Below are 23,122 nucleotides of genomic sequence, written 5' to 3' on the forward strand. Positions count from 1 at the left end.
AGGAACAGGGAACCAACCCACATCAGTCAGCCATGCCGGGTGCTCACAGCGGGAGCCCTGTCTTGGTCCCTGGGAAGAAGCACCCACCCCCTCGGCTCCCCTCTCCAAGCAGAATGTTGAGCCAGTTGTTGGGCTGCAGAGAGGGCCAAGCACCCGTCTCTTCTCTCCTTGGCTACAGCCTGCTTATGCAATGGGTCACCGGGTCCTGCTGCTTTGGTCTCAGATATGCCTGGCCTTTGCTTCGAGACATTTGTGATACTTGTCCCTCAGCCTTTAGACCCAGAAGCAATGGGAGTGTGCCCCCAAGTCAGAGCGGGTTGTGAAGAGAGATGACCCAAGAGGAGGGAACGGGAGAGCTGGCCTGGAAAGATGAGAGCTGTCCAGGGCAGTCAGAGGTTCTTTCAGGCAGTGGAAAGAGCAGGGCGAAGGCACGCAAAACAGCCTGGAGGGTTTGGGGAAGTGGGGAGTCAGAGAGAGGCAGGGTGGTGTAGTGGCTAAAACTGGGGGCTCTCAAGCCTGGCTGCCTGGGTTGATATCCCACCTCTGCCCCTTAGGTGGGTCCTTGGGCCAGCTGCATAGCCTTCCTCTACTTCAGGGTCCCCATGTAGAAAACATGGATAATAATAGTACCCATCTCATATGGCTTTTGTGAAGATTGGATGGCTCAGTATGTATAAGCACTGAGGGCGGAATGGCTGTAACAGGGCACCTGCAGCAGAGCGGCTGGCAAGAAAGACAAGGGCCCGATCCTGATGAGCCCTGAATGCCGTCTGATGCTGGGTCCTTCTCCAGCTGACTCCTTGAGGTTCCTAGGAGAAGGCTGAGGAGGCAGGAGCTCCGGTGCCCTGTCTCAGAGCCACTTCGTCTGTTTGGGCTTCTAGATAGTATTTCATTTGAAGACGAGGTGTTCCAACTGCAAAACTAGGTTGGAATGGGGCACCATTGAAGGACTGGCAGAGCCCATGTGATCCCAGCTAAGGCAGTGCAGAGGGGATGCTGGCAGAAGGCCTCAGGGTCTGGGGACGCTTAGGAGGCAGAGCAGCCCAGCTGGTAAATGGGTATGTAGGCTGCAGGAGGGTCAAAGACCAAGGGTACTTCCTGCTTCCACTGCCCCCATCCATTCTCCACAACCTGCTGATGTCTCCAAACTGCTCTGAGCCCTCCAATGGCTCTGCTTTTCACAGGGAATAAAATCCCAGCGTCTTGCAACGCTACCTCTCTGAACCTCCCTCGCCCCCTTCCTCTCTCCCCTCCCCTGCCCTCCAGCATAACATTTCCCTTCCCTGTGTGTGTGCCAGACCCATGGTGCGCCTCGCTGTCCCTTCTGCCAGTGCTCTTCTCCCTCTGGGCTGGCCCTCTTTTAGTTCTGACCACCTTCCCGACCACTCTGTCTAAAGGTCCCCCAACATTACCCTCTATCAAGTCACTGGTTCACTCACCACTTGCCCTCAGATACTCTCTTGCCTAGTTTATTTTTGTCTCCCTCCGCTATAATTCAAGCTCCTGGAGGGCGGGTACTTTGTCTTATCACTACTGTCTCCCCATACTCAGAACATTTAGGAGGTGGGTAATGAATGAGTGACACATGAAATTGGTCTCTGGTGTATCTGGGTGGAAGATGGCACTGTGAACTGAGTGGGAAATAGAGGAGGAAGAGCAGATGTAGAGACTGTCTCCCACCATCTGCAGGGTCAAGGGGATGCTCCTGAGTACGGGCTGTGAGGCAGACAAGGGCTGGCGCTGCCCTGTGCCCAGCTTCTTCTGGGCTGCTCTCAGGCTCCCCCCACCATCTCACCCTTGCGCCACATGGGACCTCACCGGGCCCCTCATTTTGCCTTTATGCACCTACTGATCCCTGTGCCTGGCGTGCCCGTGCTTGTTTTCCTCTGCAGTCACACTCCTTTTACCTTGCCAGATCCTATTGAATACCACTCCCCCTGGGAAGCCTACCCGGAAATCCTTGGCAGAGTATATTATTCCTTCCTCTGCTTTCCCACATCTTGTCCTCTCCTCTCTAAAGACACTGATCAAACCAAGCAGTGCTACGTACTTATATGCCAATCTCTCCCCTGTGCCTGCCCCAAGACCATGAGTGCTTTATAATAGTTGTAATTATAGTAGTAATAATTATAATAGCAGCTAATACTTACTGAGAGCTCACTCTGTGCCAGGCACTATGCTAAGCACTTTGCACAAATTACTTCATTCAATCTTTGCAACAACCCTAAGAGGTAGTAGGTACTGTAATCAGCCCCATTTTACAGATTCGGAAACCAAGACTATGAAAGATTAAGTAAATTGCACTACTCAGAAAAATCAGAGCTGGAACTCAGACCCAGAGCTGCTTGGCTCTAAACTGATATTCCCAACCATTCATGTGTTAGCCAGTATTTATTGAGCACTTACTAGGCATCAGGCACAGGCAAGACATGAGAGGTATAATGAGGAGTAAAACCAGCCCCCAGCACTGTCCTGTGAGCCCACAATCTGATGAGAACACAGTGTTCATCATATAATCCCTACAATCAGTGTGAATCAATGTAAAAGTCATGGTCACGGCTTGGGCTATGAGAGGTCTGTGGCGCCATGGGGGCAGATGCTAGAGAAATCTGCCCAGCCCCAGGCATCCAGCCTCCACATCTGACTCATTTCTAATTCTGGTTCCAAGCACCAGGCCAACACAAAGGGATGCACACTGGATGCTTCTTTACCCATGGAGCCAAATTGGCTCCTACCTCATCTCTCTTCCAGAACTCTTGCCACAGTGTAACTTAACAGCACTTGCTATCCAGTACTTCAGAGAACCTTTTAGGTCTCCCATGGCTTTCCTGAAAGTGTAGGGGTTGCTTCTCTGCTGATGATGAGAGATTCAGACAAGCCACTTAATGATTAAGAGACTAGAAGTGTTCTTGGAGAGATGGGGAAGCATCATCCTTGCTTTGCTCAGCCTGCATTCCCAAGAGGCAGAGGCATTGACGCCACTCGTTGCCTATTTAGGAGGAAGAAGGCTAGCCCTGGGGGAGAACAGAACTCCTGGGGACAATGGGAACTAAAGGAATGGGAGCATCTGGGTTTCAAAATGAACTTCCTAGATTATTGAGGTGGGCAATAGTTACTGTTAGGCATCCTTGAGCATCTCAGCTGGTGACGACTCATGACCGATTTTCCAGTTTCAATCTTTAGTTTTTATGGCTAGCAGGGATTGTAAGGCTAGACCATCTAGTGCAGCTCCCTTATTTTACAGACTGAAGTCCAGAGATGTGAAATGACCAACATGACTTCTCTCTGCTAGTGGTGGAGGGACTAACACCTGAGTCACCTTGATTTGTGGTTCACTGCTCTTTCTTGGGCAGATAGGAATTTTTTTCTATGCTTAAGGCTAAGTGAGTACATCACGGAGAGAGAAGTGCTTTAATGAACTCTGGCAGACTGGCTGCTGAAGAACCAGTGAGAGGAATGCTGAGCAATGGGTAGGCCTTTCAGAATCTTACTGCCTGGACACCGGGGCACTGCAGCCTGGGCAGATGCTACTATAATGGGCAGCAATGTCAGGTGAACAGGTTGTACATAAGGACAGACTTCTCCAGGAGCCAACACCCTGGGCCATCTCAGGTGGTGAGGGCTCATGACCGATTTTCCAGTTTGAATCCTTGTTTTTCATGCCTCCCCTGGCGGCTGACCCACCCCTCTGAGCACTAGCCAAGACTTTTAGTCAGCTGCTACAACCCCCCAGGTTAGCAGTCAAGGGAGCCAAGTTGGTTTCTGCTGCTTTCTGGAGGTGTGAGAGCTGTGACCTCTCCAGCACCAGGGAGCTCCTTGCAGTCAGGAACCCTGAGGCGGTCTCCTCTGAAAGCACATGAAGATAAAAGCTGTAACATGCTGGCTGGCCTGTAGTCTTGGTCACCCCTGGTTTTATTAAAGCCAAAGTCTCAAGCATCCCTAATGAGGATAAAAGGATGGCAAGGCACACAGGATCTGAGGCCGAAACCTCCTGAGAAAGGAGGGGTTACAGAGAGATGACCTGCAAGGGTACCCGAGGGCCCAGCTGAGCCCAGCTTTCCAGAGATGACAGTGGCTGTCAGGAGGTGCTGACTCTGTTTGCTTAGCCCTATGTCTCTATTTACTCAAAAGTAACCTATTCATTTCGCTTTATGAAATAACCCAGTTCTCTGATGTCTGCGTGTGCAGGGAAATAGCCTCTCCCTTGTCCAGTGAGCCAAGGACAGCCAACTTGCTGTCAGGTCCAGTGAGGCCTAATGACCCACAGCAGACAGTCCCGACACCAGGCTTCAGGCCCCCTGGCCGCTGTTTCCTCTCTGCCTCCAAGTCATGGTGGGATCTTGGTCCACTTCCTTCGCTCATCTGGGCCCAGTGATGGAGGGTGGGGTCCATTGTTGTATGGAGGGACTTGGGGGTCTGCAGCACCCCACATGCCCCCCAGTTGCCACAGTCCTATCAAGAAACAGCACCCCTGCAGAAAAGAGGGGGGCCCTACTGGGTTGGTGCTCCCTCTGGAGGGGAACATCGCTGAGAGCCCCAGGTGATTCCACTTACGTGGAGAGAGCCCCCACATCCCTAGGCAAGTCTCCCAAGTCCATAAACAAACTAATTTGGACTCCCCCCAAACAAGATAGCCTTTGAGAGTGCCACTCTGCTTCTGTAGGTGGAAATAGTGGGGAAACGACTCCGTCTCAGAGGGAAGCTCCATCAGAAAGCTTCCGGATTCCTTTCCAGGGCCTCAACTTGATCATAACATACTGAGAATCACTCCTTGGAGGGGTCCTCTGGCTACAGTGTAATCACCCACTTCTATGGGCCTTTGTGTAGATGCTGTTGGTGTGAGTAAGTATAATGCAAGCTCTGCCCCACAGGGGCCTCAGTCATGGACGCTAGTGGGAGGGCACAGCTGCAGCAAAAGGGGGATTTGGCAATGCCCATGAGTGGTTCAAGGCAGAAAGGGCTGCAGGGAGGTGGAGGAGAGGTGCTGTCTGCAGGCTGCAGCCCAGACAAGGATCCCTGCCAGGGACATGGCCTTGGATCCCACAAGATGCTGCACATTGTCCAGGAAAGGTAACAGGAAGAGGCATTTTTGGCAAAAGGAACCAAGCCTGTCCCAGCCATGTGGGACAGAGGGTTGGCAGAGAAATAGAGAAGTAATCAGGTGAGGAGGAAAGATGGGCCCCAGCTATTGTGTGTCCTGAATGCAAGCTAAAAAGATGGTGTTGATTCCAGAGCCCAACAAGGGGAGCCACTGAAAGTGAGCTGCGGCATTGATCCACGGAAATCTGCCAACAGAGCCCTCACTGGTCATGCAACCTTGGGCAAAGTCCTTAACCTCACCAAACTGTCACTTCCTCCTGTTTGCAATGGGGGTAACAAGGGTGCCTACCTGGTAGGGCTGTGGTAAGACTCATGGAGGAAATGTGGCAAAAGGCTTGGCACATGATAGGCAAGTGATCGAGTCAGTTCCTATTGCTGTTAGCAGGTCTGAAAGAGTTTCTCTTTGGGTAGGATTGAACCTCGGAGGGTTATAAGAGAAATAAAGGAGGCTGGGGCCTCCTTGTACCTCGGGCCCTCAGCCAGAGATGGAATATTGGGCCAGGTGCCCTGCTAACCCGTTTCCTGCTGCATGAGGGGATGGTCACATTCCCACACGATGCCACAGGGCTGTTTCCTATGCCTCCCTCCGTGGACTGGGGGACTTGGGAGACATGGATCTTGGCGCATTCTTTTAACTGGTTACACCCCCCGTACTGTGTTCATGTTGACGAGGAGACTGGATACTCCCCACAAAGCTTGGTACCTCTCGCAGGTTCTCAGTAAATATGACTACACAACAATTGAACAAATGGAGGAAGTTGTGATCTGAGGTCTAAAGAAGCCCCAGTGATCTTGAGATGCTCCCTGGCTGAGCTGGAAGGTCCTCATTTTGGAGTGCAGGGGAGCCCTCTGCTCAGAACCAGGTGTCCAACTGTGTAAGCCTGGACAGAGCTTTTAGCCCTGAGTCTAAATGCCGAGTTCCTCATCTATGGAATGGAGGGAATAATGGCAGCTCACAATGAGGTGCTGTGAGCCTCAGAGGTAGAACTGCAGTTCGCAAGGAACTTCGAGGAGCGCAGGAGCTCAGGGCTGTTGCTCTCGGCTCACAGACTCTGTGGAGCCACAGCTTCTGTGTGCTGGAGCGGTGACTGCCTCTGTGCGTGTCCAGCTCTGCCCCAGCCAGACCCCCTCCTGGAGAGCTGTGAGGACTCACCTGCTACTCCTGGGATTTGACTGGGGGTAGGGGAGTGTAGAAAAAAAACGAATCTTGGGCTGGGGAAAGGGTGGATATCAGCACCACCTCGAGGAGAGCATTGGTCCACATGCTCTGGGAGGAGTCTGGGTGCCCGTAACTATTCTTCAGGTGGGCCAAGGGTTAGGTGCCTCTAGGAGTCCCCAGTCAAAGGTGGCTCTTGGTGAGGAAAAGGGAAGAAAACCTCAGTGTCACCCTTGACTGCTCTCTTTCTCAGAAGTCACCTCCTCAGGAAGGCTTCCCAGCCAGCCTATCTAAAATTTCAACAACTATGGCCTCCCCCGTAAGTATTTCATATCCCTGTTCTCTGCCTTACTTTCTTCCCCTTGATGCTTTTAACTATCTCACTTATTTACCATGTTTCTTGTCCTTTGCCCTAGGAAAACGTAAGCTGTATTACTTTTTTTTCTTCTCTTTTCCCTGTCTCTAGCACCTGGAGCAACACCTAGCCATAGCAGGTGCTCAACTAATATTTGTTGATGGATTCATGGAAGGAAGGAAGGGAGGAAGGAAGGGAGGGAGGGAGGGAGGAATAGATGACCCCATGTGAAATCAGAGCTACCCTATACATGCCCTCATCCTCCACCCTGGGTCTGGGAACCCTAAGGAAACACCTCCATGTCTTGGAGCCCCAAGCAAGCATCAGAGTCTGAGGGATTTCAGCAGTTTCAGAGTGACAACACCCTCCTTCATCAAGTGGGGAGCAGGAAGAGGAAGCAATCCAGCTGCATGCTGTTTAACTCAACCGACAGACATGCTTACCATCTTTGAAGTTTTCCTTTTCCCTATTGCTCAGGAACTTCCTAGGATGAGAATCCCTGGCCAGGATGCTTCTAGGGGCAGGAGGAACAGAGCGTGTCCTCTGTGCTGGGCTCACTTTTGAAGGATGACCACATTTAAGTAAAAAGGACAAAGTGCGTCCAAGACCTGACAAAAGCATGGGGTGGTGAGTGTACATCTCCCTGGTCAGAAGCATGTTCTGCGTGGGCCAAGATGCATCCACACTGAGGCCTGGGAGCTAGAGTGCTACGTGTGTCTCGGTAGCGGCCAGGAAGCTGCCCAGGCAGAGTCTGATGTGGAACGACTGAGCTGAGGGTAGAAGTAGACCTGTTGGCAGAGGGGCAGCTAATGGCTGGGCTGTGTCTCGTACAGGACACTGTCCTGACCACATACCAGGCAGCATGGTGGGGAATCAAGGGGACCAGTGACTGAGAAGGTTGGGCTGGAGGAGAACAGGGCTGGCCCCCAGGGGCGCTGGTGGTCCAGAGGCGGCAGCTAAGGGCCACACAGAGCAGGTGAGGCCAAAGCAGAACGGTGGGGACCAGGACCAGAATCTGGTCAGAGCTGAGAGGGAATATTGAACAAGACAAATTCTACTGAAGAAGCAACATTGTTATCATTGCCTTTTCTATTGAGTTATTCCCAGCATGGGGGCCAGACCCTCCGGTCCCAAAGCCACGGTCTCTGCCTCAAAGAACCTTCTCCTGGGCCCTGGAGTGGGCCCGCAGCAGCTGCACTGGGAGCCGTGTGCCCCTCATCTGGCCCTCTTGTCTGCTTCTTTGCAGGAAAGTGTGGATTTGGGAGAGATCATGTTCTCCCTCTGCTACCTGCCCACAGCAGGCAGACTCACCCTCACCGTGATCAAATGTCGGAACCTCAAGGCGATGGACATCACGGGCTATTCAGGTACCTCTGCGACCCGAGGGCCAAACACATGGCTTCCCAGCAGCCCAGATGTTAGGATTTGGAAAGATGTTCAGAGGGAAGGAGGAAGAATTATCAGTATTCTTAGAAGAAGAGCACCAGCTCTGGAGGCAAACTTCTTGGATTTGAATTCCAGCTCTGTCACTTCCTGTTGTGTAATGCTCTGGTTTCACAAAAATGAAAAAATCATGTATACAGGTTGCTTTAAGGATAAAGCACTCAAATCACATAAATTGTGCCAGATATGTAAGAAGCATAATTGTGCCAGACACGTAAGACGCATTCCGAAAATATTAACTATTCCCACATCATTCTTTCTCTTCGAGAGAGAAGAGAATAAGAAGTAAACGTATAGGAGAAAATAAATGTAAGGAAGATCTCCCCAGCTTACATGAGGCCCGGGCACTTTGAAGGGTTACACTGAGCAGGAGTTGGTAAACATCTGTAGGTCCACACAGCCCTATGGCAGCCCTGCAGACTGAGTCAAATGAGCAAAGCCACTGAAAAGCAAAGTGCTTTTGTATTTGAGTTTTTCCTGCAGGGCTCCTGGCCTCAGCCTCAGCACCTGCAGAGCTGCTAGGTTCTGGAGAAATAAGTCCTATTCTGGCAACATTCTAGGGAACATTTGGGAGCAACTGCAGACTGCAGGCTGAATGTGGTGTCAGAGGTTTGATCCTTTTGCATGATTCTGCAAGTTGTTGTTGGGGAAAGTATTTGAGTTTTGCTCAGAGGAGTAGCACAAGTCCCAGGAACCTCTTTCCCCTTTATTGGCTCAAATTAGCTGGAGAAGTGAAATGGGGAGGAGACACCCAGAGCTACAGCGCTCAGAGTAGCAAAAAGAGGCATGCTATCAGTTTGTTTCACTCCAGAGGTGCCCCTGAACTTGGACCGGAGTAGATAGAAGATTATTTCTTTTTATTCATTAATTATTTATTTCCTGGAAAATTCCTGAGTATAATCACAGTTGCCATAAAGAGGTGACAGTCACGCTGAAAACATCTGGGCCCAGGTGCAATTGGAAGAAAATGAGATTTTAGGCCTTGAAAAATGAGGTTTCAGGGAAAAGTAGTCAGAAATGCAGAAGTCATGTATATTTGTTGCAGCTTTGAATCCCTCAGAGCCTCTGCTCCCAGCCTCCACTGTCTCTCTGCAGTGCTCACACCTTCCAGGCCAAAAGCTCCCCTGGAAAGTACCCACCCTAATGCCTGTCCTTCCACTGAAGCTGCCGCCACGCAATGGAATGTGGGGAAGAGTGTAAAGAACCTCTTCCAACAGGTGCAAAGCTCTAGGCAGCAGCAAGCCCACTTCCTCCAAAAATACAGCCAATGTGGAATTCATTTTAATATCAAGATAAATGCATGCCAGGGACAGAGATGCACAAAGGAATCTCAGGGAAATAGGATCCTGTTGCCCAAGTCCCCACACTGTCTTCTCTGGTGTAATTAAATTGATGTGCTAGAGAGGGAGCTCATTATGGCAAGCTTACGGCATAGGCTGTTCCACATCAGAGGGCTGGGGGAGAGATTTTTTTCTCATGCTAAGTGCTAGTCTCCTTCTCACAATTGACCCTCTTTTCTACCTGGGTTTGATCCTGAAAATTCAGGGGTCCCCTTTCTGTCAGGGATTTCTGTCTGTTTTGTTCACTTATATAAGCAAGTGTCTGGAACAGAGCATGGAATACGATGAGCATTGAGTAAATAGTTACTGAATGATGAATAAATGAATGAGGACCAGTGTCAGAGGGTCATGGAGTCGGCGCATGCACGCCAGAGGCCTCTCCACCAACATCTCCTGTCAGTGAGGATGAGTTAAGGTTGCTGTCAGCCAAGGGTGCTTTGCTGTGGGACTAAGTAAGGGAGTGAATGGAGCTTATTAATTGCCTGTTCTTGATATACATGACATTGGTCCCTAAAATCAACGGTTTTCCTATTTTCCTTGATCTAAAATAGTTGCCAGTCAATTCTCTAAACATATCTACTGGTACCATGACAATAAAAATTAGAAGAATCAGTATGCCACAAAGGAGTGGTGCATAAGTAAATCCACTCATCTCGGCTACATCTGGTCTGCACTGCTTTGAGTCAAGTTAAAAATGTGAACTTTGAGCCAGACAGAACTAGGCTCAAATCTTAAGCAATTTCTTAATCTCTCTAACCTCAGTTTTCCTATCTACAAAATGGGGATAATGATGACAGATATTTGATAGAGTCAATGTGAAGTTTAAATGACATGATGTATGTAAATTTCTTAGCATAGTGCCTGGCACATATTAAATGCTGAATTATGATGGCTTTCATGAGAATGAAGCTGAAATACCATTGCTGGTCCTTGTATCCCCTCCCTCAGCTGCCCAGAACATCATAAGCTATTGAGAGGCCAGGATCCCAAAGGTCACCAGCATGCCACTAGAAGCCATAGCTTTTGCACTACAGAACCGTAGGGAACAATCATCTCTCTGCTTAGCCTCTTGGACAATGGTGAGATTGCTGGGCGATGGTGAGACTGATGGTGACGCACCCACTGAATTTTACAAACTGGATGTACCTCCAATGGGGTGAATAGAGTTGGGAAAGGAAGCTGAGAATCCTTTACTTAGTGACCTTTGGGACAGGTGGCTCTGACATGTTTTTCTAAGCTTAGTGGCATGGAAATGTGCCCTGCTGTGGGAATGTAAGGGAATAGGCACAGCGGGTGGGGAGGTAGAAGTCGAGCAGCCTCCAGCCTGAACACACTTTGAAAGGCAATGTGCACCGTCCAGGAATGTAGAACTTGCCATGTTCATGACAGGTCTTGGAGCTGGCTTTCTACACTCTGTGCTTGGACCTGCACTCTGTCCTAGGCATAGCTGTCGAGAAAGGAGCCCTCGGAAACCAGAAAGCTGTCTCACACTGGTTCTAGGAACTCTTCCTTCCTTCTTACTGACAAGCTCCCTGAGAGGGCCCTTCCAAATGGTAGAAAAGGACAGGTATTAAAGCAGGTAGATTAAACACCTCATGGCCTCCTCAGTCCCCCCATAAACCCAGGTGCCCCCACGGTTGAGGCATAGCTGTGGCTGTCACACTGGTTAGTCAGCAGCTCATCTCGGGGTCTACGGAAGCGCCGTCAAGGCTGAGAGTTTCTGATGAGGTGTCACAGTTCTCCCCAGCTTCCCCAAAGCCCTGTGCCTCATCTGCCACCGGAACGATGGCTGGAAGCATGAGGCCTAGTGGGTGCTCCAGTGCCTGGGAGATAGAGCCATACGCCCGTGGACCAAAGAGCTGGGAGCAGCTGCTTGGCCCACACATCCCGACACATTCACATGAGCTCTGGCTTCTGGGTGGGAAGGTGTCTCAACACATCAGTGTTCAAAAGCTGTTATTACCTATGAGTCGCCTTCCCGTTTCTTGAGCTGTGCAGCATAAATAACGATTATGATAGTGACTGCAACACCTGTGCTATGAGATACAATAGGCGTCCCTCCACTGGATGAGTAGAAAATTTCAGGGTAGAAAGATGACCATGAAATACCCATTCAGAAAACTAAAGAGGAGGCAAGGATGGGAGGCACATGGAGGTTCATTGAAAAGACACCTCCTCATGGGATGGAGAGAATCCAAGATCCCACTGAGAAATGAAACGTCAGCCACTGCCTGAAAATCGGGGAGGTGGGGGCCGGCTCCCTCACTCCCCAGGCCGCAGCTCCCTCCTCCTCCACGGCCCAGAAGTGGGCCAGGTGTTTCTTCCCAGGAAGCCGAGAGCAGGGTCACCACTCCCCCTTCTTGAGGCCAGATGGAGGTGATCTTGTTGGGACAATGAGGCCTGTAATCCTGTTGTCAGGTGGGAAGGAAATGCACAGCATTGTGATTGTTGCTGCTCACTTGCTCTGACCGGTTGCTACCCCATGGGTGTTACCAAGTTCTATCTTTACCTCCCTCACCCTTTGGTTAATAATGCTGACAAGACCCCCCCAGAGAAAGGACTCCACATAGGTGAAAAGGACAGAATGCCTTTGTTCAGCACCACCTTTTAGAGCAAGCTGGCTACCATGGAGCCAAGATTTAAGGCCATGAACCGCATACCCATTGATATGTGTCTGGTCTGATTTGGGGCCAGCTTCCCCATTAGTAAAAGTCCATTAAGCACGCTCCCAAGAATCCTGAGGTTGCTAAAGACTTTGTGTTTATTAAGCATGGAGTGTCCTCAGAGACAGGTGTGCAACATAAATACAAGGTGGTTTAATTATCTTAACAACCAACTGTTACCAACTGATAAGCAACAGTAGGTCTGGGGCTTCTATCTCTCTGCTGCAAATGATGTTCAAGGGCATCTGCTTAATATGCTCCCTTCCTGTTATCCCCATTGGCACAGATCCATATGTCAAAGTGTCCCTGCTTTGTGATGGGCGGAGACTGAAGAAGAAGAAAACAACTATAAAGAAGAACACTCTTAATCCTGTCTACAATGAGGCTATCATCTTTGACATTCCCCCAGAAAACATGGATCAAGTCAGCTTGCTCATCTCGGTTATGGATTATGATCGGTAGGTATGGATCCCAGAGGGCCGTGATTCCCTGTCCCTCACCCCCAGTCCAGTACAGCTCAGGGCTCCTTGACTTTGAACCATGTGGTTCAGGGCTCAGGAGCCCACTGGCCTCAAACCTGGCTCCACCCAAAAAGGATGCAGGAGTTGGGAGAAGAGCAGGGATGCCTCCCTAAGCAGAAGCTCAAGCTTTGGCTTCCAGCAAGCCCATTTCCATCAGAGGCTCCTCCACCCATCATTTTCCCTGAATTCACCCCTGACTATTCCTGCTCCTCTGTCTGGCATCAAGTCTGATCATCCGTCCTTTAAAATGACTCTCTCTTCTCTCCATCTCTGCCACTGCTACTACTCCACTCGGGGTGGCTGTGAGCCTCCTAGCTGATATCTTCCCCATCATTCTTGGCCTCACTTAGTCCAGCCAACATACTAAAGGCACACCTCTCTAGAAGACCACTTTCTTCCTGGACCTGCCCTTCTCAAGAACCATCAGTGGCTCCTGTTATCTAGGCTCTTCCCCTGGACTCCCAAGGCCTCCTGTAATCTGGACCCAGCAGTACATCCAATGTGATTTCCCATTCTTGGGATGTATTTCTTTTCTTCCACTTATCCAGATCCTGCTCTTGCATCAAGGCTGGCTCAAAAATATTCTCCAACTACTCCAGCCACCAAGACTCCTTCTTCAGTCACCACTTAGCTGAGGGAGAAAACACCCACACAGTAAAGCCTCAATCCAGGATTTTTAGCACAAGTTCTCAGGCATAATAGGTGCTTGCTGAACATACTTGGGTGATGATGGATGTTCTTGCTGAGTGAATAAATCACATCCCAACCGCTGGGGGTATGGAGAAATGATGCTCAGAGCAAGTTGATTTATTACCAAATGCGATGTCTCAAGCAAGGGTGTGATGCGGCAGCTGAGTCTAAGAAGTGAAGACACTTAAACTCTCCCACTCCCCAAAGCCAGGCCATCTGACCACCATTTCCTGAGATTCCAAACATGCTTATAACCTTTGCTCATCTGTCTGTGTCCAATGCCCACGCAAGGAGGCTGGGCAAAGTCTCACTGCCGCTGGCCCCCTGAGGCCCTGCCCAGCATCTGTTTTCAGAGCTCAGCCTTGAGTGAAATCACTGGGCAGGGTTCCAGACCCCCCGATCTCCCTTTCTGAGTGCATGTCTGCTCACCAATACCAGAGCCTATGTCTCTCCCTCAGAGTGGGCCACAACGAGATCATAGGGGTCTGTCGAGTGGGGATCAACGCCGAAGGCCTGGGCAGGGACCACTGGAACGAGATGCTGGCGTATCCACGGAAGCCCATCGCCCACTGGCACTCCTTGGCGGAGGTAAAGAAATCCTTCAAAGAGGTGGGTGAGGTGGCGCTTGTCCCTTGGCATGTTTGCTGCATGGCAGCGTGGGCTGGAGAATGGCAATCGGCTGCAGCGAGACCTTGCCGTCTTCATCGGTCCTTCCTGGGGGATGGGGGGATGGGGGCCATGGGCTTCTCACCCTGTGTGTGACAGGCAGGAAGGAAAGGGAGGAAGAGGGGGGAAAGCTGCCTTACAAAAAGCCTCTGGTGTTCAGCATAATGAGAGCAACACTGAGTTCTAAATGGAAAAGAAAAATCTGGAGGAAGCTTTCCCAGCAGCATCGCCTTGTCAGGCCTAGAATGCTTTCACAAAGCCCCTGGGCCAATCAGTCCTTTAGCAGAAAGCCCCAAGGGGGTGAGATCAGAACCTGGCAAGAAATTCTGCCCCTGTCAAAGCAGGAAGCTTCCTGAGGCTCTATCCAGGCCGTCCTGTGGCGGTTTTCATTGTGTGGATGGATATCGCCTGAGAGGATTCTGCCCTCCTGAATGCTGGTTCTCTCCATTGTTGGGGAAGGGTATGGCTTCAAGATGTTACCCTTTGTGGCTGGGTCCTAATTGAGACGTAATGTACACAGCACTGCCCGGAGTACCGAGACTTGGGCTCCAATCTTGACCCCTTCTGACCGGTATAATTTTGAGCCAGTCACTTCTCTCTCAACTGCAAAGAAAATGTCCCTTCCAGTGATATTTACAGCCTGCCCCACCTCCACCAAACTTTACCACCTTAAAATTCTGCAGTTTATCCTGTTGGAGGCCCCCAGGCCTGCTTTTTCCCAAATGGTTAGGGATACCGCTGTAGCCAGCCAAGTGTTAAGTCTCATTTTGCATATCTCATACCCTAATCCATATCCTAGAGAACCAGGTGATCATTCGCTCATTTTAACAGGCTTTAAGCCCAGGAAGTGTAGAGAGCTGCATAAAATTGGAAAATATAACACAATAGAAAAATAAAGCTTTAACCCTTATGCCACATGGCCCCTTGGCTTAAAAGCAGTGTCCTTAAAAGCAGAGTCTCCTTAAAAGCAAAGTAATGTTCATGTTCTGTGACACAGAAGAGGTGTGGGCAGCAAACGGAGGATCTGATGGCTCCCTGTCCTCAGGGTGGGCAAACCTGTTTCCACCTGTTTGCAGCAGCGTGAGGTGTCTCAGGAGAGAGCTGAGGGGACTGGACACGTGGAATTCAGAGGCCTCCAGGGAGCCAGGCTAATTGATTTACCTCCCCAGGAAGGTGTGAGCTTTGCTTTGCCTTTGAGGCCTGCTGGGAGCAGTAAGGCACAGACGCAGAGTTCTGTCCGGGTCCTGTCTTGTGGTTGCCTTGATTTTACCACAGCCATGGAGCTGTAATGAGTGAGGCCAGCCCCTCGGCGCTCGGCTCCCCCCACCCCCGGGAGCTCCAGGCCCCTGTTTTCCAGAAGGCCCTCTCTGCAGGGTGTGGGTCACTTACCCAGACCTGCCTCCACCTACATAGGAGGCAGCTACTGGGTAAAACTAAATAGTCTGGAGGCATCTGGCGCCTGCCTGAGGGTAGAGTTGATTTAACCCACGGAGGGCGCCTTGGCCCCTCCCCTTGTCAAAATCTTTAGGAGATGTTCAAGAATAGACTAAGTATACTCAAATATTCATGGAGGTTTAGGGCAGGGGCACAGAACGGGAGCTAAGAAGCCTCTGGTGGGCTGCAGGGCCTCAGGCACCTCACTGCCCTCCTCTGGTCTTCAGTTTCCTATTGGTGAAATGATGGGGTGGGCTCTTCCGGTCTCCACTTTTCTAGGAAACTGAGCTTGCATGACCGGTGATGGTAGGTGAGCCTGCATCTTGCACCGCCTTTCTGATCTTTGATCTGCAAGAACCCAGCGCTGTGGCCAGGCTGGTCTGTCCCGCCCAAGCTGGAAGTAACCGCCCAGCTGCCGCTGGTGTTGGGGGTGGGGTGCGGGGCAGCGCGGAGGTGCTGGGACTCGGCCCCAGAATCACTCTCCATGATGAATACAACCTAATTAAGCCCAATAATTGATTCCAAGTCTGTTTCTTTGAGAAGTCTGACTCACTAGCCCAGACAACAAAGGAAAGAAAGATAAAGTAGAATCAAGCCGTCGAAAATGAATATTTGATGAGACCGTAAAGGAAAAGCAACAGTATATGGAAAACCAAGAGAATAGATTGATTCATATATCCTTTGGGTTTACCACTTTTTTTGACCGCACACACCAAGCTCTGGAGACTGCTGCTTCCCTCACTCACTATCCTACCATTTTCTGCTCAACTGATCATTTCTCTGTATGAAGAAGCAGAAAATGACATTCCTCTTGGTCACGTGGGGTTTCATCAACGCAAGTAAAAATTTATACCTACATGTTTAGTACCCACAGTTTAAGTATCTTTATAAAAGTGCACTTAAAAACCCACTAGGTAAACAATAAATAAACCTCGCACTGGTCATTTGTACTTGAACATTTAAATCATGCTTAAAGCTCACATCCTGCATGCCTTTTAGTCTTCTGGACACTGAGTAAGAGTCTTGCTCCTGGAACTTGTTCCTCCCGTTTGTACAATACATAAAGAAATCATACTCTCCAGCTCCCGGGAAGATAAATGACATCATATCTGTAAAGCACTCTCTATTTATATTGCACCTTTCTTAGTGGAGTTTCAAGTGCTGTGATCATTTCTTTTTTATTAATGAGAACAGAGGGCACCGTACTTGCTCACTAGTTTGGGGTTGTAAAATAAGGTTGAGGAGAACAAATTAGCTGAGAAGGTATTTTTCCCTGCTGGGATTGTTTCATGAGTAAGAATTGATTAAGCCAGAGCCAGCATCCTTCCCCAGGAGCGGCGGGGGCCCCCTCCCGCTCAGCTCTCCTGCCCGGTGCTGCGTGTCATTGCCTTCACCACTCTCAGAGCCCAGGTCGACCAGCGACCTCCTCCAAGGCGTTCCATTATGAAGGGCCATGCTTAGATCATCTCATGTGCCAGACATTTTAGATTTCTGCTGGAACGTGACCCATTTTAGAACAATAAAAACTCTTACACAGCCACCCTGGACTGGTCATCTTTCTGTGTGCCAAAGACCAACTCTCAGCTGTTTCAGAGCCAGCATGATGAGCCTGCCGGAATCATTCGCCTTCCCATTGTCCGTGAACCCCATCTCCTTCCTTTGTTTATCTTCGTAGGAAAAAATCAGGGACTTGCAGGGAAGCCAGTGTGCTCTCTTCATTTGTCCTGGATAAACAATTATGCTCCGTGTGACTTCTCTTTGGCTTTATGTGAAGGGAAAAAAGGTACTCTGTGTGGCCCTTTAGTTTTTTCTCCTCTGAACTGGCCTATCAATCAGGCTGTTTAAGTGGCATGCTTACCCCAGGGGAGAAGCCAGTAATTACAATGTACCTTTCACCAACACGAAAGATTGTTAACAGAAAAAGTAGAACTCCTAAAATGAAGGTCTGTTAAATGAAAGCATTAGTAATCATCTTATGTCACCTTCTGGTTAAGAAACACTTGAGTCAGAAGTCATAATGGGCTCAACAACCAGGCATTTATTTATCCAAAATATTTCACCAGGGAAACCCTCGGTTGTGATTTCATTCACGTGGATGCTGCCAGCAGAGAGACTGCCACCTGGAGTTAGGAGTAAGTACCTGGTGCGGACCCAACGAGGTTAGGGTTTCTTCTTCCCTGTTGTGTCTCTTTCTTCCCCTGGTGTGGCCAGATGCCAAGATGGCAGCAGGATGGAGTGGGAGAGCACTGAGGTGGCGTTAGGAGACCTGGTTTCAGATCCTGGCTCTGCCCCTAACTAGCTATGTCCTGACTTTCCCATCCGGGTCTTGGTCTACTTACCTGCAAGAATAAGAAAGTCAGAGTGGAGGATGCCCCAGGGCTGCCTGCAGGTCCAGCAAGCTACGGTTGCACAGGTCCAGGTGACAGAATGGTGATATACCTGCTGGGCTGGCCTGTGGTTAGTTAGAGAGGTCTGCAGGTTGGCCTGTCAGGGAGCAGTAAGGAAGAACTAAGGCTGGAGAGGGATACCAGAGGCTCTCCTTAGACTGGGGAGCAGGTAGGTGTTCGGTGGGCTATATAGCACTGTGGGTCTCCCAGAGGAGATGCTAGATGGCAATGGTCTATTCCTCATGGCCCGGCTCTGTCTGGAAACGGCTGTGTTGGCAGGGGAACTGCATCCTTTGCCATCCCACCCCCATACACACACAATGCGTTGTGCAGCTCCTGTCTGGCCCCATCACTCTGCAATGGCGACCCCTAGGGTTCATGAGAAGCAGAAGGGGCTGCTCTTCAGCTCAGAAAGGCTATCTTGATCACCTGCCTAACCTCTCTCCCTGGCACCTCATCCCACAGGCATGCAGGAGAGTACTGAGGAGGTCTCCTCAGCTCACAAACAGGATGGAGTGAGTGGTGGAGGCTGACTCACTTTGAAGTCACACAGCCCCCAGATGGGTCCACACTCACAGGGTCAGATCCTTGCCCAGAACACACTGCTCTGGTATGACTGGCTTTCCAGTTTAAAGAAGGGTTGAGCCGCCCAAGCAGGGGTCCTTCCACCCTCAGCTCTCTCCTCCACTCCATCATGCCTCTTGACCTCACCTTTCACAGAGGGGTTAGGGTCAGGCTGAGGAGGCAGCCTGAGACGGAGAGCTGGGAGAGAGGGCAGAGGCGTCAGAAAGGGAAAGGGGCTGCCAGCTCCCCGCCTCCTCCCTCTTTGCCTGTTGGGAGGGAATGCCCATAGGAAGCATTAAGACTGAACACGAGAGCCTAGAGCTAAAGCAATATCAGGTTTTGAGCTGTACTAACAGCTCCCAGACAAATTGCTAATAATTCATGATCCTGGGTTCTTGGCAGTCAGGGCATCCTTTGCAGACTGCCTCTTCGGCTGCTGCCATAATCTGATTCTCCGTATGAAAAATGGCTGAAGCGCTCAGAAACGGTCCACTCATAGCGCCTCATGAACACACACACAGTGGAGGAAGCTTTAATCATCTCTGCAGTAGGTCTTCTTTCAAAAACAGGTATTCCAAAGAAGCTCTAAAGCTGTTTTCCTTATGTTGTGCATGCTGGCTGACAGCAAAATTCAAGAAAGCTTATGAAAAGCTGGGAAAGGTGAATTCAGTGCATGGCCAGATAAGTTTTGGAAGTTGAAATGTAAATAGCCTCAGCAACCACTAACAGGCTTTGTCTCCTCTCCACAGTGGCAGGGCCGAGCTGCCAGCTTTGACAGCGAGAGCTCGTGCCCATCTCCAAAACCACCTCCAACACCATGAGCTCATGGCCGCACGACGCAAAGGGGACTCAGCAGTGCTCTTTCTGCACTTGTTCAACTGTCTACACAGTGCTGTGCAGCGGCAGGGGCAGTGACAGCATGTCTCCAACTCCAGAGTCTTAACTGCCCCCTGTAGGTCAAGGCCCAGGCTCTTGTTGTGTGGTCAGAGCTGTCGTAGTCTTTCTGTCTCCCAAGGTGATGTTTTCTGTGGTTTTCAGTTCTTATGGATCTGCTGCCAAGAAAAGAAGAAAAAACAAGTAGGACAAAATGAAGAGGGGAGTTCTCTAAAACAGTGTAAAATAGTCGTCTTTTCCAGAGAGGTGGTTTGAGTTTCATTTTGTATCTCCACCAAGCTCCACAGCCCTGGAGAAGAAGGAGGGAGGGTGAGCTGTGGCTGTTTTCTCAGTGGCCTGCAGGAATGGTGCAAACTGGTGGAAGAGTCTTACAAGGTTAATTCTGAATCTTAGAAGCTCTTCGCTGGTGTGACATAAATGGAGATGCAGACTCTTGGGGGCCTGTTGGAATTATGGCCACTCTGAGGTGTCTGTGAGCCTTCAGCTGGTCCTGCAGAGCTCCTTGCTCCCCTTCCTCATGAATTGAAAATGTCTTGTTTCCTCATGGGATCTTAGTCACTCTCTTTAGGAATGATTCTGCTGAAAGTAACATGCCATATGTTTTCTGGCACACCACAGTTAATGACCACGTTTGTTTGAAAACAGGATCTTTGGTCTCAGAAATAACCTTCGTTGTAAAGAAAAGTAGGCACATATGTTCCAGGAGGATTTCTGCGTTAAACATAGCTTTAAAATTCTATGGAGTATTGTGCAGCCCTTTAAAATGCCTAAGAACATCAAAGAAAAACCTAGATAAAAATGTCTTCTGAATGGACAGTTATGAAATCCAAGTAATAGCACGAGTCCATCTTTCTATGAACAGTCTCTTGATTGAAACCAGGTTAATGTAAGCCTATTTTAGCCCCCTTGATTCTGGGACAATATTCATCTTAAACTTTAGTTCCAAAAATTACTAAGTACTTCAATATTTGTTTGTTTCAGTGGTAGTGAAGGTTTTTTTCCTTTAGATCTTTACCTTAGGCCAAATTCAGTTTAGGAAAAATAATGTTTTAACTACTCTGTATTGTAATAGTACATTTCTGTTGAGTTAATAGTGGCTTTCCCACCAACCCCCTATAGCTAAGTTGATTTGCTCAATCTCAGTCTGTATAGCCCTGGAAAATGTGTGGAAGGGAGTTTCCATTTCAGCCTGTGACTACACCATGCCGATTTCCAGATCTCTGTGTGTGACCTGAAAGAGGGAAATCTGCTTCGAAAGAATCCCATCTTTCAAAAATGGTAGGTCAAGAACATAAAATCTGTTCACACACCTTGTGTCTTATTCTTCATATGTGTCACACTTTAGGAGCAGCACTAAATAAAGTAACCCTATTGTAAGCCAAACTATTAGGTTTCTCTGCTGACATAACTTTGGGTGGTGTCTTCTGGTCCTAACAATGACTAGATTGAGCATAAGGTACAGGATATTGTGGTCAAAGAAGTTTTCAGCTTAGAAACCCAAATTCCTGTACTGAGCCTTTTGGCTATGGGCAAATATATCACTGGTATAAAGATAAGTTTTCTCCCCCAATGTCTTGTGACTGATAGGCCTTCCTAGTCAGGCAGTCCTGCAACTGGATGTTCTCGAGAGCGAAGGTCTCTCCTTCACTCTAGAGGTCATGACAAGACTCCCAGCAGGCTGTAAACTTCATTCTGATTCTTGACTCTAGAATGACCCCATCAAGATGGCCATCCCAATCACTGAGCAGATGCAGGGGGTCCTGCAACTATGAAGGGAGCAGTTGAGTTTCCTGGGTCATAAGGAGCCCAGAAATTAGTGTGAGCGGATCCTTCCAGAAATGAACTAAAAAATGCATGTCCAGCTGTCATCTTCAAATCTGTAGGCAGATGAGGATGGCCACTTAACCTTTCAGGGAAGGAGTGTGATCAGTGTAAATCATGGAATACTCATCGGTCTCAGAAATTCCTCATGTCCAAGCAGCCATCTCACATGAGTGAGCCTCTCAATGGTTGTGCAAAATCATTTCCTGAGCAGATAATGGTCAGCCCCCTGCCTGCCCTAACCAACTGCTACCAAGCCCACTACAACAGACCTGGTAAATTTCTACATGCTCAGGAGCCAGCCCCCCACCTTCCCAGGAGTGCTTTCAGCTCCTGGAGCCCACCCCCAGCATCCTCAGGGGACACAGTTCTCAGCCTGCAGCATGAATGAAACCTGAATGACAGCCAACTTCATTACCTAGCCCAATTTCTCCCCCTCACAGAGGAGAATAAAATGAATTACAAGTTTCAGAACAAAATGAAACACCAGGTTGATTCATTTGCTAGCTTCCTCTGCCATGAGGAACGTCTTTCTTCGGTTGGTGTGTGAGCCTTGAAGTCACCATAGCTAGGCTTTTTTGCATATAGATGGTTTTTTAAAAATGCTAAGTTCCCTTCTCCTTTATTTGGCAGTGTTTCTGGACTGAAAGATGCCTCCCCACCTCCCCTTGCACACTCAGGATGTTAATTAATTACATCATCATTTAAAAAATTATGTTAATTACTGCTCTGTGTCTTCCCACCCCTGTCACAGCCTGGAGTTTTTATGCAATTAAATCTTTGTCTCTTGCCCGTTTCTCTTGTCATTGTGTGTTCCTGAGGTTGAGCAGTCAGCATGCACATAGGAAGACACTACAAAGCTTTGATTTTTAATCTTTGCTTCACATAGCCACTTCCCTTCAATCAGAGGTCCAGCAGAAGGCTTGTCTGTTATTTAGCCTGCCCATGGAATACCTGCGTACCCCAGAAGGCTAGAATCCACCCGTGTTTTGTCAGGCCTGTGGCTCAGGTGTGCAGGGCTCTGCTGTTTCCTCAGCTGTTCATCTCAACAAGCAGCCCCTCCAGATGCTGAAGCTTCTCCAGGGAAGTGGGTCACACTCATATCTGGGAAGTGTGTTGCTTCTGCCCACCAGGAGGGGAATCCTGCTAACTCTCATAAAACATAACTTGGCCAGGTGCTGAGAAAATCTTGTTGCAGATTCAAAGATTTAAAAAGAACATTCTAACTTAATAGAATATCCTCTATGCTCACCCCTGGCTTTTAATTAATTTAGAAGGCAGCCCGTAGAGAGCAAAGTGCAAGATACCATTGGGTCTTGCACATGTGCATCTAAATTATTGGCACTCCACAGTGAGATGCCTCTGAGGGAACTGAACTGCTGAGAGAAGCACTCTGCTGCCTAAAGATGTGGCTTCCCCTTGCTTCTGCCTCCCACTGGGTCACCCATCAGCCAGCGGGATTCGGTGATGTCCTGGTCCTATCTAGAGCAGATCGACCAACAGGGTGAATGTGTCTGGCTGGCTGGACTGGGTTATGCCACAGTCACAACCTTCAGGGGTCAGTGGCTGAAGACAACAAAGGCCTATTTCTCATCTGTGCTAGGTGCCCTTCACATGGCAGCAAGGGCTGGGGGACGGAGGCTCTGCTCATCAGGTTCGTTCATGGGGACCCGGGTGCCAAAGCAGGCAACATCTTGTGTATCACTAGTTGTCATCCCTGAGGGAGGCGAGCAATCAGAAGGGTCTCATGCTGGCCTCGGTGTTCTGGCCCAGGAGGAACACAAGTCACTTCCCTTCACAGTTCACTGCCCAGAACTGTGCAAGTGGACCCCTAAAACATGAGGGGTTCAAGCGCAGGGGAATAGGAACTGTAGATATTTGGTAAGCAGCACTTGGGAAGACCACAGCAAAGTTAGCAGACCCGCAGATTCAGGCAGCTACCCAATGGCTGGTCCAGAGAAACAAATAAGGAGAAACTAGTCTATTCATTGTTGAATGAAGTCAAGGACTGCATATTGAGCCACACAACTGAGCTAGCCTCAGGCTTGAATCTTGCCCACCAAAAAAAGCCTTTTAGTCAAGTAAATT

At 49.4% G+C, this 23,122-nt stretch overlaps 1 protein-coding gene across 3 annotated transcripts in view; it reads left to right on the forward strand.

The window, feature by feature from the left end:
- Positions 1-21,822, forward strand: part of SYT6 (synaptotagmin 6) — a 60,633-nt gene extending 38,811 nt beyond the window's left edge. The window contains exons 3-7 of one of the 3 annotated variants that reach the window (XR_008997082.1): positions 7,858-7,978; positions 12,344-12,515; positions 13,727-13,877; positions 17,432-17,500; positions 19,069-21,822. Coding sequence is in view for 1 of the 3 variants with exons in the window: in XM_036923383.2 (XP_036779278.1) it covers positions 7,858-7,978; positions 12,344-12,515; positions 13,727-13,877; positions 19,069-19,140 (516 nt within the window). In the remaining 2 variants the exon portion in view is untranslated. The remainder of the gene's footprint in view (positions 1-7,857; positions 7,979-12,343; positions 12,516-13,726; positions 13,878-17,431; positions 17,501-19,068) is intronic. The other 2 variants (XR_008997083.1, XM_036923383.2) reach the window with 2 other exon arrangements.
- The last annotated feature ends 1,300 nt before the right edge of the window (positions 21,823-23,122 follow it).

Source organism: Manis pentadactyla, chromosome 4, assembly GCF_030020395.1.
Source record: "Manis pentadactyla isolate mManPen7 chromosome 4, mManPen7.hap1, whole genome shotgun sequence".
Classification (NCBI taxonomy): Eukaryota; Metazoa; Chordata; class Mammalia; order Pholidota; family Manidae; genus Manis; species Manis pentadactyla.